This window comes from Conger conger, chromosome 19 (genome assembly GCF_963514075.1).
Source record: "Conger conger chromosome 19, fConCon1.1, whole genome shotgun sequence".
NCBI lineage: Eukaryota > Metazoa > Chordata > Actinopteri > Anguilliformes > Congridae > Conger > Conger conger.
Window position 1 is genome coordinate 23260509 of NC_083778.1, and position 12500 is coordinate 23273008.

The 12500-nt window shown below is 46.9% G+C and overlaps 2 protein-coding genes across 2 annotated transcripts in view; one reads left to right on the forward strand and one right to left on the reverse strand.

The window, feature by feature from the left end:
- zgc:136858 (uncharacterized protein LOC678543 homolog) overlaps positions 1 to 10222 on the reverse strand; it is a 25416-nt gene extending 15194 nt beyond the window's left edge. The window contains exons 1-10 of the mRNA XM_061229900.1: positions 10170 to 10222; positions 9264 to 9370; positions 7296 to 7410; positions 4663 to 4837; positions 3551 to 3662; positions 2838 to 2944; positions 2410 to 2536; positions 694 to 814; positions 529 to 614; positions 174 to 283 (exon numbers count right to left, since the gene is read on the reverse strand). Of these exons, the coding sequence (XP_061085884.1) occupies positions 174 to 283; positions 529 to 614; positions 694 to 814; positions 2410 to 2536; positions 2838 to 2944; positions 3551 to 3662; positions 4663 to 4837; positions 7296 to 7410; positions 9264 to 9333 (1023 nt within the window). The 5' untranslated portion in view covers positions 9334 to 9370; positions 10170 to 10222. The remainder of the gene's footprint in view (positions 1 to 173; positions 284 to 528; positions 615 to 693; positions 815 to 2409; positions 2537 to 2837; positions 2945 to 3550; positions 3663 to 4662; positions 4838 to 7295; positions 7411 to 9263; positions 9371 to 10169) is intronic.
- Positions 10223 to 10893: 671 nt separating this feature from the next.
- LOC133119174 (probable E3 ubiquitin-protein ligase makorin-1) overlaps positions 10894 to 12500 on the forward strand; it is a 7003-nt gene continuing 5396 nt past the window's right edge. Inside the window, exons 1-2 of the mRNA XM_061229632.1 lie at positions 10894 to 10992; positions 11953 to 12081. Of these exons, the coding sequence (XP_061085616.1) occupies positions 10916 to 10992; positions 11953 to 12081 (206 nt within the window). The 5' untranslated portion in view covers positions 10894 to 10915. The remainder of the gene's footprint in view (positions 10993 to 11952; positions 12082 to 12500) is intronic.

Below are 12500 nucleotides of genomic sequence, written 5' to 3' on the forward strand. Positions count from 1 at the left end.
GTGCTGGCATGTGGGAATGACATACTCACAGCCCTGGGAGGAGTGGGTGGAGTCTGCTCCCGGCGGCGGGGCGGAGTCTGCTCCTGGCGGGGGGGCGGGGCCTGCTCCCGGCGGGGGGGCGGAGTCTGCTCCCGGCGGGGGGGCGGAGTCTGCTCCCGGCGGGGGGGCGGGGCCTGCTCCCGGCGGGGGGGTGAGGCTCCGCCCCTCTTGTGACGCTGCAGCTCAGACAGAGCACATGCGATTTGACTGCCCACCCGCGCATTGTTCCGAATCAGGGCCATGTCTCAGAGGGTTAAGGACATACGCACACACACACACACACGCAAGGGTTGGGTTAGCATTAGCGTTGGAATTAATGTTGAATTAGCATTAGTGTTAGTGTTAGTGTTAGCATTAGCATTAGCGTTAGAGTTAGCATTAGGGTTAGCATTAGCATTAGAGTTAGCATTAGGGGTTAGCGTTAGAGTTAGCATTAGGGGTTAGCATTAGCATTAGAGTTAGGATTAGGGTTTGCATTCAGAAGGATACTGGCCTGGAGGGACCTCCCCTGTGTCAGCTCACTGACGCGCTGCAGAATGAACGGGGTCACGTCTCTTCCTCTGATTCCCTTTTCACTGCAGACACAAACAGCACTGTAACGGCTGAACAGAGTCCTGTCCTCACACAGTCAGCGGGGGGGTTTGGTGGCCTTACCTGGCCTGTGCCACCGCCATGCGCACAGCCTCCTGGGTAATCTCTCCAGCAGCAGCGTGCTCCTCTGGGATGGGCACGGCTAGCAGCACCCCGCTCTGCAGCCCTACTGACAGCATGGCCTCTGCAAGGAGCGTCCATTATCCTACAGAGCCTCCATTATCCTACAGAGCCTCCATTATCATTACAGAGCGTCCATTATCCTACAGAGCCTCCATTATCCTACAGAGCCTCCATTATCATTACAGAGCGTCCATTATCCTACAGAGCCTCCATTATCCTACAGAGCATCCATTATCCTACAGAGCCTCCATTATCCTACAGAGCCTCCATTATCCTACAGAGCCTCCATTATCATACAGAGCCTCCATTATCATTACAGAGCCTCCATTATCCTACAGAGCCTCCATTATCCTACAGAGCCTCCATTATCATTACAGAGCGTCCATTATCCTACAGAGCCTCCATTATCCTACAGAGCCTCCATTATCATTACAGAGCCTCCATTATCCTACAGAGCCTCCATTATCCTACAGAGCCTCCATTATCATTACAGAGCGTCCATTATCCTACAGAGCCTCCATTATCATTACAGAGCCTCCATTATCATTACAGAGCCTCCATTATCCTACAGAGCGTCCATTATCCTACAGAGCCTCCATTATCCTACAGAGCCTCCATTATCATTACAGAGCCTCCATTATCCTACAGAGCCTCCATTATCCTACAGAGCCTCCATTATCATTACAGAGCGTCCATTATCATTACAGAGCCTCCATTATCCTACAGAGCCTCCATTATCCTACAGAGCCTCCATTATCATTACAGAGCGTCCATTATCATTACAGAGCCTCCATTATCCTACAGAGCCTCCATTATCCTACAGAGCCTCCATTATCATTACAGAGCCTCCATTATCCTACAGAGCCTCCATTATCCTACAGAGCCTCCATTATCATTACAGAGCGTCCATTATCCTACAGAGCCTCCATTATCCTACAGAGCCTCCAGTATCCTTACAGAGCATCCATTATCCTACAGAGCCTCCATTATCATTACAGAGCCTCCATTATCCTACAGAGCCTCCATTATCCTACAGAGCCTCCATTATCATTACAGAGCGTCCATTGTCCTACAGAGCGTCCATTATCATTACAGAGCGTCCATTATCCTACAGAGCCTCCATTATCATTACAGAGCCTCCATTATCCTACAGAGCCTCCATTATCCTACAGAGCCTCCATTATCATTACAGAGCCTCCATTATCATTACAGAGCGTCCATTATCCTACAGAGCATCCATTATCCTACAGAGCATCCATTATCCTACAGAGCATCCATTATCCTACAGAGCATCCATTATCCTACACAGTGTCCATTATCCTACAGAGCCTCCATTATCATTACAGAGCCTCCATTATCCTACAGAGCCTCCATTATCCTACAGAGCCTCCATTATCATTACAGAGCGTCCATTGTCCTACAGAGCGTCCATTATCATTACAGAGCGTCCATTATCCTACAGAGCCTCCAGTATCCTTACAGAGCATCCATAAAAAGAATATGCAAAGAATAGTTCCCAACCTGGCTTTCACGTCCTGCCACCTAATCAGCGCACAGTTTCACAGGCAGAAGTAATTCTCTCCCCCTCCACCTCAGCTGGTGTGGAGTGAGCGTTCCTGTGCAAAATGGCTGCCATGGGTGCAGCCTAATTCTTACCAATCAGCTCTGCTGCCTCTTCTGCATTGGTGACATTGTGAGGGGAAGTGAAGCCACTCTGGGGGGAGAAAAACGCAGGAAACTCCCGGGTCTTCCCGAAGGTGGCCACACACACACCCTGCGTCTCCTGGAGTAGAAACACGCCATGCCATACTTTCTAACCATGAAACCAAAGAATTCAACTAATTTCACAAGAGATTGCATTTCTCATGGTGTGGGCAAGATGACCCTCCTCTCCAGAGATCAATAATGTATGTTCTATTATATTATATATTCTAAATAGAATCATTTATTCCCCATAAGCTCTGCTGATGCTCTCACGGAGAGCGCAGTATCTCCATCACTGCATTTGTGGCAGAAGAAGAAAGAGAAGGAGCCAGAAGCAGCTCCAGTGGAGGTTCAGAATTCCACTATTCCTGATGACACACCAGGAATTCCAGGGTGCGGCCGATATCCAGGATGGACTTCACGCCGGCAGAGACCACGGCGATGGGCGTTCGGCCAAGCTCCGTCAAGTCTGCACTCACATCCATCGCTGAGGATACATAACACACACAACAGAACCCAGCACTGAGGACACAACACACATTACATTACATTACATTACATTAATGGCATTTGGCAGACGCTCATATCCAGAGCGACGTACAGTTGATTAGACTAAGCAGGAGACAATCCTCCCCTGGAGCAATGCAGGGTTAAGGGCCTTGCTCAAGGGCCCAACAGCTGTGCGGATCTTACTGTGGCTACACTGGGATTAGAACCACCAACCTTGCGTGTCCCAGGCATGTACCTTAACCACTACACTACAGGCCGCCCTGCATAACACAGCCCTGAGGACACAAAGCCCTGAGGGCACATAGCCCTGAGGACACACAGCCCTGAGGACACACAGCCCTGAGGACACAGCACTGAGGACACATAACACAGACAGGAGTGGGAGGACACACAGCAGTGGGAGGACACACAGCCCTGAGGACACACAGGAGTGGGAGGACACACAGCCCTGAGGACACACAGGAGTGGGAGGACACACAGCCCTGAGGACACACAGCAGTGGGAGGACACACAGCCCTGAGGACACACAGGAGTGGGAGGACACACAGCCCTGAGGACACACAGGAGTGGGAGGAGCGCTCACAGTTCTCTCCGTCGCGGTGCACGCCCCCGACGCCCCCCGTCACAAACACAGGGATGGAGGCTCTGTGGGCTGCAAGCATCGTGCCTGACACTGTGGTGCCTCCTGATAGAGCCTGGGACAGGGAGAGGGTTACTCACACACTCATTACATTACATTACATTACATTACATTACGTGGCATTTAGCAGACGCTCTTATCCAGAGCGACGTACAACAAAGTGCAAATCAATCACAAGAACAAGTGCAAAAGTAGACCTGAGAGGACAGTACAGTTCCGAGTCCTAGTGTAAACATACAGAAATTCAGAACCCTTGAGGAGTACAATCAACTTTCAAACTAGCATACCACTGTTGGCAGCTAGAATACAACAACAGCCAATAAAAACAACAATACCTATACAAGTAACGATATCTATACATAAGTGCCATTACAGTCTAAGGCTAAGCACAGTGATTGTGAGTTGGGGAGGGAAAGGTGTAGCCTGAAGAGATGGGTCTTCAGTCTGCGCTTGAAGGAGGTCAGAGACTCTGCCGTTCTGACATTCACTCACACACTCACACACACACACACTCACACACACTCACACACTCACACACTCACACACACACACACACACACACACTCACACACACACACACTCACACACACTCACACACTCACACACACACACACACTCACACACACACACTCACACACTCATACACACACTCACACACTCATACACACACTCACACACTCACACACTCACACACACACACACACACACACACTCACACACACACACACTCACACACACTCACACACTCACACACACACACACACTCACACACACACACTCACACACTCATACACACACTCACACACTCACTCACACACTCACACACACACACACTCACACACTCACACACTCACACACACACTCACACACTCACATACACTCACTCACACTCACACACACACACACACACACACTCACACACTCACACTCTCACACACTCACACACACACTCACACACACACTCACACACTCACACACACACTCACACACTCACACACTCACACACACACACACACACACACACACAGGGTGTGACTTGTCTGTCTGTGACTGACCCTGCTCAGGACGTAGGGGAGGTCTCTGCGGGACACTTTGAGGGGGGCGGGGCTACGGGACAGGAAGAGAAGCTGGTCGTGGGACAGGCCGACGTGCAGCCTCCCCTGCAGGACTGCGATGGTGGCGGGCGTGGCTCCCTGGGACCGCACCATGGCCTCCACTTCCTGAGCTGTACTGAGACCCAACACATCCTCCATCACCCAACACATCCTACATCTCCCAACACCCAACACATCCTCCATCACCCAACACATCCTACACCACCCAACACATCCTACACCACCCAACACATCCTACACCACCCAACACATCCTACACCACCCACCACCCAACACATCCTCCATCACCCAACACATCCTCCATCACCCAGCACATCCTCCATCACCCAACACATCCTCCATCACCCAACACATCCTCCACCACCCAACACATCCTCCATCACCCAACACATCCTCCATCACCCAACACATCCTCCATCACCCAACACATCCTCCACCACCCAACACATCCTCCATCACCCAACACATCCTCCATCACCCAACACATCCTCCATCACCCAACACATCCTCCACCACCCAACACATCCTCCATCACCCAACACCCAACACATCCTCCATCACCCAACACATCCTCCATCACCCAACACATCCTACACCACCCAACACATCCTCCATCACCCAACACATCCTCCATCACCCAACACATCCTCCATCACCCAACACATCCTCCATCACCCAACACATCCTACACCACCCAACACATCCTCCATCACCCAACACATCCTCCATCACCCAACACATCCTACACCACCCAACACATCCTCCATCACCCAACACATCCTCCATCACCCAACACATCCTCCATCACCCAACACATCCTCCACCACCCAACACATCCTCCATCACCCAACACCCAACACATCCTCCATCACCCAACACATCCTCCATCACCCAACACATCCTACACCACCCAACACATCCTCCATCACCCAACACATCCTACACCACCCAACACATCCTCCATCACCCAACACATCCTCCATCACCCAACACATCCTACACCACCCAACACATCCTCCATCACCCAACACCCAACACATCCTACACCACCCAACACATCCTCCATCACCCAACACATCCTACACCACCCAACACATCCTCCATCACCCAACACATCCTACACCACCCAACACATCCTACACCACCCAACACATCCTCCATCACCCAACACATCCTACACCACCCAACACATCCTACACCACCCAACACCCAACACATCCTCCATCACCCAACACATCCTCCATCACCCAACACATCCTACACCACCCAACACCCAACACATCCTCCATCACCCAACACATCCTACACCACCCAACACATCCTACACCACCCAACACATCCTCCATCACCCAACACATCCTCCATCACCCAACACATCCTACACCACCCAACACATCCTACACCACCCAACACATCCTACACCACCCAACACATCCTCCATCACCCAACACATCCTACACCACCCAACACATCCTACACCACCCAACACCCAACACATCCTCCATCACCCAACACATCCTACACCACCCAACACCCAACACATCCTACACCACCCAACACATCCTACACCACCCAACACATCCTCCATCACCCAACACCCAACACATCCTACACCACCCAACACATCCTCCATCACCCAACACCCAACACATCCTCCATCACCCAACACATCCTCCATCACCCAACACCCAACACATCCTACACCACCCAACACATCCCCCAACACCCAACACATCCTACACCACCCAACACATCCTACACCACCCAACACATCCTACATCACCCAACACATCCTACACCACCCAACACATCCTCCATCACCCAACACATCCTACACCACCCAACACATCCTACATCACCCAACACATCCTACATCACCCAACACATGCTACACCACCCAACACATCCGACATCACCCAACACATCCTACACCACCCAACACATCCTACATCACCCAACACATCCTACACCACCCAACACATCCTACATCACCCAACACATGCTACACCACCCAACACATCCGACATCACCCAACACATCCTACACCACCCAACACATCCTACATCAACCAACACCCAACGCATCCTACATCACTTAACACATCCTGCATCACCTCAGACCCAACACATCCTACATCACCCAACACCCAACACACCCTACATCACTTAACACATCCTACATCTCCCAACATCCTACATCACCCAACACCCAACACATCTTACATCACCCAACACCCAACACATCCTACATCACTTAACACATCCTGCATCACCTCAGACCCAACACATCCTCCATCACCCAACACCCAACACATCCTACATCACTTAACACATCCTACATCACCTCAGACCCAACACATCCTACATCACTTAACACATCCTGCATCACCTCAGACCCAACACATCCTGCATCACCTCAGACCCAACACAGTACACATTTTCCTTGTGGCAAACAACATTGAAGAGACAAAAGCGCCACGCACAGGGCAATGTGATAATGCTTTCAATCAGAAATATACGCACACAAGCCATATCCACCTTCACTCCTTCTGTGCCTACAGGAGTCTCTCTTACCTCAGGTTCTGCGGATAGGGCATCCCGTGGGTAATGATCGTGCTCTCTAGCGCCACCACTGGCCTGTTTTCTGCCAAAGCCTCTGACACAGAGGGATGGATTTGGAACAGGATATCTAGAAACATTTTAATAAAACCAACCAGACATGCACAGACATATATAAATGCTTAGATATATACTATGTATATGCAAAAATGCATGTGTGGACACACAAACACACACAAACACACACAAACACACACAAACACACACAAACACACACAAAACCTGTTAGAATGAACAATATCACATACAGTACTGTGCAACAGTTTTAGGCAGAAGTGGAAAAAATGCTGTAAAGTAAGAATGCTTTCAAAAATAGAAATGTTAATAGTTTATTTTTATCAATTAACAAAACGCAAAGTGAGTAAACAGAAGAAAAATCTAAATCAAATCAATGTTTGGTGTGACCACCCTTTGCCTTCAAACCAGCATTTTGTTAATTGATCAAAATAAATAAATAATTATTTTACAGCATTTTTTCACACCTTTTGCACAGTACTGTATGTATAATTGTTCCTTTGTGGAACAATGAAATCTGGTTAGCCTTTGTAGCACAGCTGGATGCTGACTCACAGGTAACTTGCATTACCTGTGGTTTATTCCTACAAGATCTTTATTCAGCAACCAGTGTACTACACCACCAATGACACCAAACTATTTCCCACAACACAAGCTATCTAAAGACACCAAACACTGTATGTGGAAAACCGATTTATACAGTACTATTTCAACTTAAGTTCTGGGGTCATTCCACTGAGTTGCGCAGAGGCAGCACAATGATGGGAGCAATAGTCCTGTATTGATGAGCACTGTCTTTTCATCAAGCCTTGCTGACCCTGTGTCAACGTGGTCAACACAGTCTGTTTCCTTTTGGGGGTCTGCAGAGAGGCACACTTATGTAAAATGCCCTACACCATTAAGGATGCCCACTCTCGTGTGAAAAATTTATTGAATTCAGGATCTTTAAGCAAAGAAGTGTTAAGTCTCCATCTGGTGACGGGTTGTTTGAGTTGTTTGGTGTTTAGATTATATGACACAGGGGCATGATCACTAATCATGAAGGGATGGATTTTGGAGTTTGAAATATCGGTTATAATTGAGTTGCTGGTGAGAAAAAAGTCAATACGAGAGAATGATTAATGGGGCCGGGAAAAGTGAGAATATTCTCTGATTGATGGATTTCGCCAACTGTCGCCAAGACCAAAATCACTTATGTATTGTTTTAATGTTTCTGCGGAGTGGCAGTTTCTAGGCTTAACGGTGGTGGATGATCTATCTAGAGTGGGATTGATAACTGTATTGAAATTATGATCGTGGAATCGGACAAGTGGGATAGTGAATGGAAGAAAGCAGGGTTATCATTATTGGGTCCGTATATGAGTGTAACATTTGTTTTCGGAGATAGCAGGGTGTATATTTAAAGGTCTGTTTTCATGTTGGCGTATGGACTATCGAATGTTAATGTTTGGGGTGACTGGAGTCAAGCGGTGATGTTGCGGTCTCGATAGAGGTGTCCGTCGACATGGGGCAAAGGTTTTTTTCTTCTCTCTAGAATGTCGTTCATACCGTAGTAAGTCGCTCTCAGTTCCTTCCTTTGCTTTTTACGCGTTATGTTACGCCATGTTTGATCTCACCCGATGTCTCGCGATGTTCTCAGGGCAACACCCACATATCACATATATTAAATAGATTTTTGAATTATGAAGTGGGATCCAAGCAAAGCTTAACAAAAATATATTTATTTGTTGAGAATATGTGTTTACTAGTGTTATTTGGGACTGAATTATTTTCTCCACTCCATTTCACAATTCAAAATACACAGGGTTATCATGACACACAGCAGGTGTAATCCCAAAGACACACCGGGAGCCAACACCGGGAGTCAACACCTGGGGTCAACACCTGGGTAAATCAGAGAACATTTACCGTGCATGTGACATCTGCGGACTGCTGGGGGGGCACATCTGTGCAGAAACGTAGAAACTCTGCCGAGCATTGCGGATTCCGCGAAAAGATGCGAAAGATAAAACAAACTAAAGAAAATAAACCAAAGAAAAATAAATAAAAAATCAGATAATAATTAATATATACATAAACAGAATCACATAAAGCAGGCTGTATTTGTGCTCAAGAACACAATGAGAATAGAAAATAAAAACTCTGACAACTAGCCAATGAATGTGTTATGCTCCAGTTGGTTGATAGATAAACAATCCGCGTTAGTGTTTCGTCAATGATTTTCATTAGCAATACTGTTTGACATGCAGGCTGTATGTCTAAAACAACATTGCAAAAGAAAATGAGGACGAGCAGCAAGCGTTGACTCGGCTATGTCTGAAACTGTAGACTACACAGCGACAAACGACAAATATCACTAATCTCCCACCGATTAATGCTACACTGCTTAAAATAAAGTCATCGCTTGATTTAAACTCAAGATCAAGCAAAGCTCATATCAAGTTATAGAATGGACATACTTCCCCTAAAGTTAACACAATGGCTCAGTGATATTGGCTACCTATCCGTCGGATAACTGTTTTAACCAACCTCTTATTAATAAACATGGCGGTTAGGTATAACGGTTTGCACATTAGTTCACATAACTTCAGTTTAATTGCGACGTGCCTGTACAAGAAAACTTGACTGAACAGCATTAAAGGTAGCGTGACGTCGGAGAACAGCCCTACAATTAGAATAACCCATTAGAATGTGCAACACGTTTCAACCACAACCTACATTAATGCATTGTCCTTTAACACAATTCGTTTAGGAAAACTTCTCACCCTTTCAAGTCTACAAAATTGGATATAATTATTTTCTTCTTGCTCTTACCTTGTGCCTATGTGCCGGAAGAAATAAACTTTGACCCGTTGTTGTTTGCAGTGGTCTGCGTTTGCTTTTGACAAGCTTTGGTGGGGTTGTCACCTTGCATTCTTGAGCATGAGTTGCTTTGCTTTTCAAGCTCGGTTTCGTTTGTATTTGCTAACTTATTGAAAGTTCAAGTGAAAAAATAACCAGTAAAATATACGGATAGCCAGTCTAGTCATACGTCTCGTTTTGTATTTTTTATTTCATTTGTTTTGCAGAAATATGAATGACAGTGATTAATTCACATAAAACTAGTTTTAAACTCCCTTGCAGCACGAATAACTTGCAACTCATAGCAAACTAGTGGTGTTTCGTCTTCTGCGACGACTGAAAAAAAGGGCGATGAGGATGATGATGATGATAATGAACATGATGATGATGGTTGTACTAATTTATAATACTACGACTAATATAATAATTCATTAATATTATTATTATAACAATTATATTATATTCTTAGTTTTAACATTCCAATCATAGGAAACTCACAACGCAACTCATAAAGCAATGTTGAATCAATCATAGTAATTGGGTCGGAAATTATAGTACGTATAATTATATATAGTATATAGCTCTAGGGCGCCTCCCTGAGGTAGTAATTCAGTACTGTATTGTTCCGTTCCTGTTCTCCGGAAATTGCCGATTTGATGCCGAACGCCAGAACGCGTTTGGCCGGAAGATCCGGGTGCTGGGCTTCAAGATAAACAGTAATGGCGGAGGCAGCGGCAGCAGCCACAGCGGCCCCAGCAGTTACCGGAGGAGGCTGGACCAAACACGTAACCTGCAGGTGGGACAGAATGTCTTCATTTGTCACCGATTATTAGTTGCGACACAAGTGAACTCGAAATGACTGTTTGTTGCCCTGATCGACAGATCGATGGATAACTGTCACTGACAGCTTTGTCTTTTGTTGTAACCAGCTGAGTGTTAGCACTGGCTAACACAGGGTATTTTTGTTGTTTTCGTCCTCTGAACGTACGGCGTTATTCGCTTTAACTTCTTTGGAAGCACGGCTCGGCTCTGGTCGGCTGGGCTGGAGTCCGCCAGTAGACAGTAGCATAGCTACGCTGATGGAGATAAACAAAAGGGTTTGACGCTGAGATCCAGAAGATCTTCCTAAAATGCACCGATTTAACCAGCTAATAACCTGGAATATTTTACCTGAACAGTATGTGCAAATTTTGCTGTTTTATTTTTAATGGTCAGCTATCCTATTTATCGATGGTTAGTGTTTCTGTCGTCATAAAAATAGCAAATGGTTTTGCTATAGGTTTTCTTATAATGTTAGTTTTTTTCAGATTCACCATCGTGTTTAACTGTTTAGAAACCCATAACATGCTTATTCAATTTGGCATTTCAGTATAATGAAGAGAATTGCTTCACGCATTTGCCAGATCCAGATTGCATTACCTCAGCAGTGTGAAAGCAGCAATAATCTGGATGATAGCCAGCAAGATAATTTTGTTCGCTAACAGCGGATAACTATATGTGGTTTATCAGCAAAGCGCAGGAAAGGCGAACATGCAGTTTTGTAAATAATGTTGGGGCTATGCCCGTGACCGAGGTCACTGCGACCGTCTCGCCTGCTCGCAGGAGTAATGTATAATGCATGTTTCAGCACTTGAACTTCATCATATGATGAACAGCCGTTTTGAATATGATTTTTGGTTTAAGGATGCAAATGGACTGTTGCATATTTCTCTGGCTAATTCGCGGTCTTTTTTCCCCCGGTCTTGTCTTTTTGAAGGTATTTCATGCATGGGGTTTGCAAAGAAGGGAGCAACTGTCGATATTCGCACGACCTCAGCAGCAGCAAACCAACCATGATTTGCAAGTACTTCCAGAGGGGATGCTGTTCGTATGGGGACCGGTGCAGGTGAGGACTGCGGCTCTGTGTTTGTATGACCGGTGCAGGTGAGGACTGCGGCTCTGTGTTTGTATGACCGGTGCAGGTGAGGACTGCGGCTCTGTGTTTGTATGACCGGTGCAGGTGAGGACTGCAGCTCTGTGTTTGTATGACCGGTGCAGGTGAGGACTGCGGCTCTGTGTTTGTATGACCGGTGCAGGTGAGAACTGATTTGATTGATTTGAAAGGAGCGATTGCTGTGAGCAGGTTGGCAGTCCTGCGATGCTCCTCCCTGCGTAATTAGATGGGCTGAGAGCCCCATGCGTGGGTTGGACATGTCTTTTAGAGCCCGCGTCAATCAAGAGACCAACTCCCTGCTGCGTCCGTCTGGCTAATCCCGTGATGAGACCACACTGCTCAGGCCTACGACATCACCAACCCTAACCCTA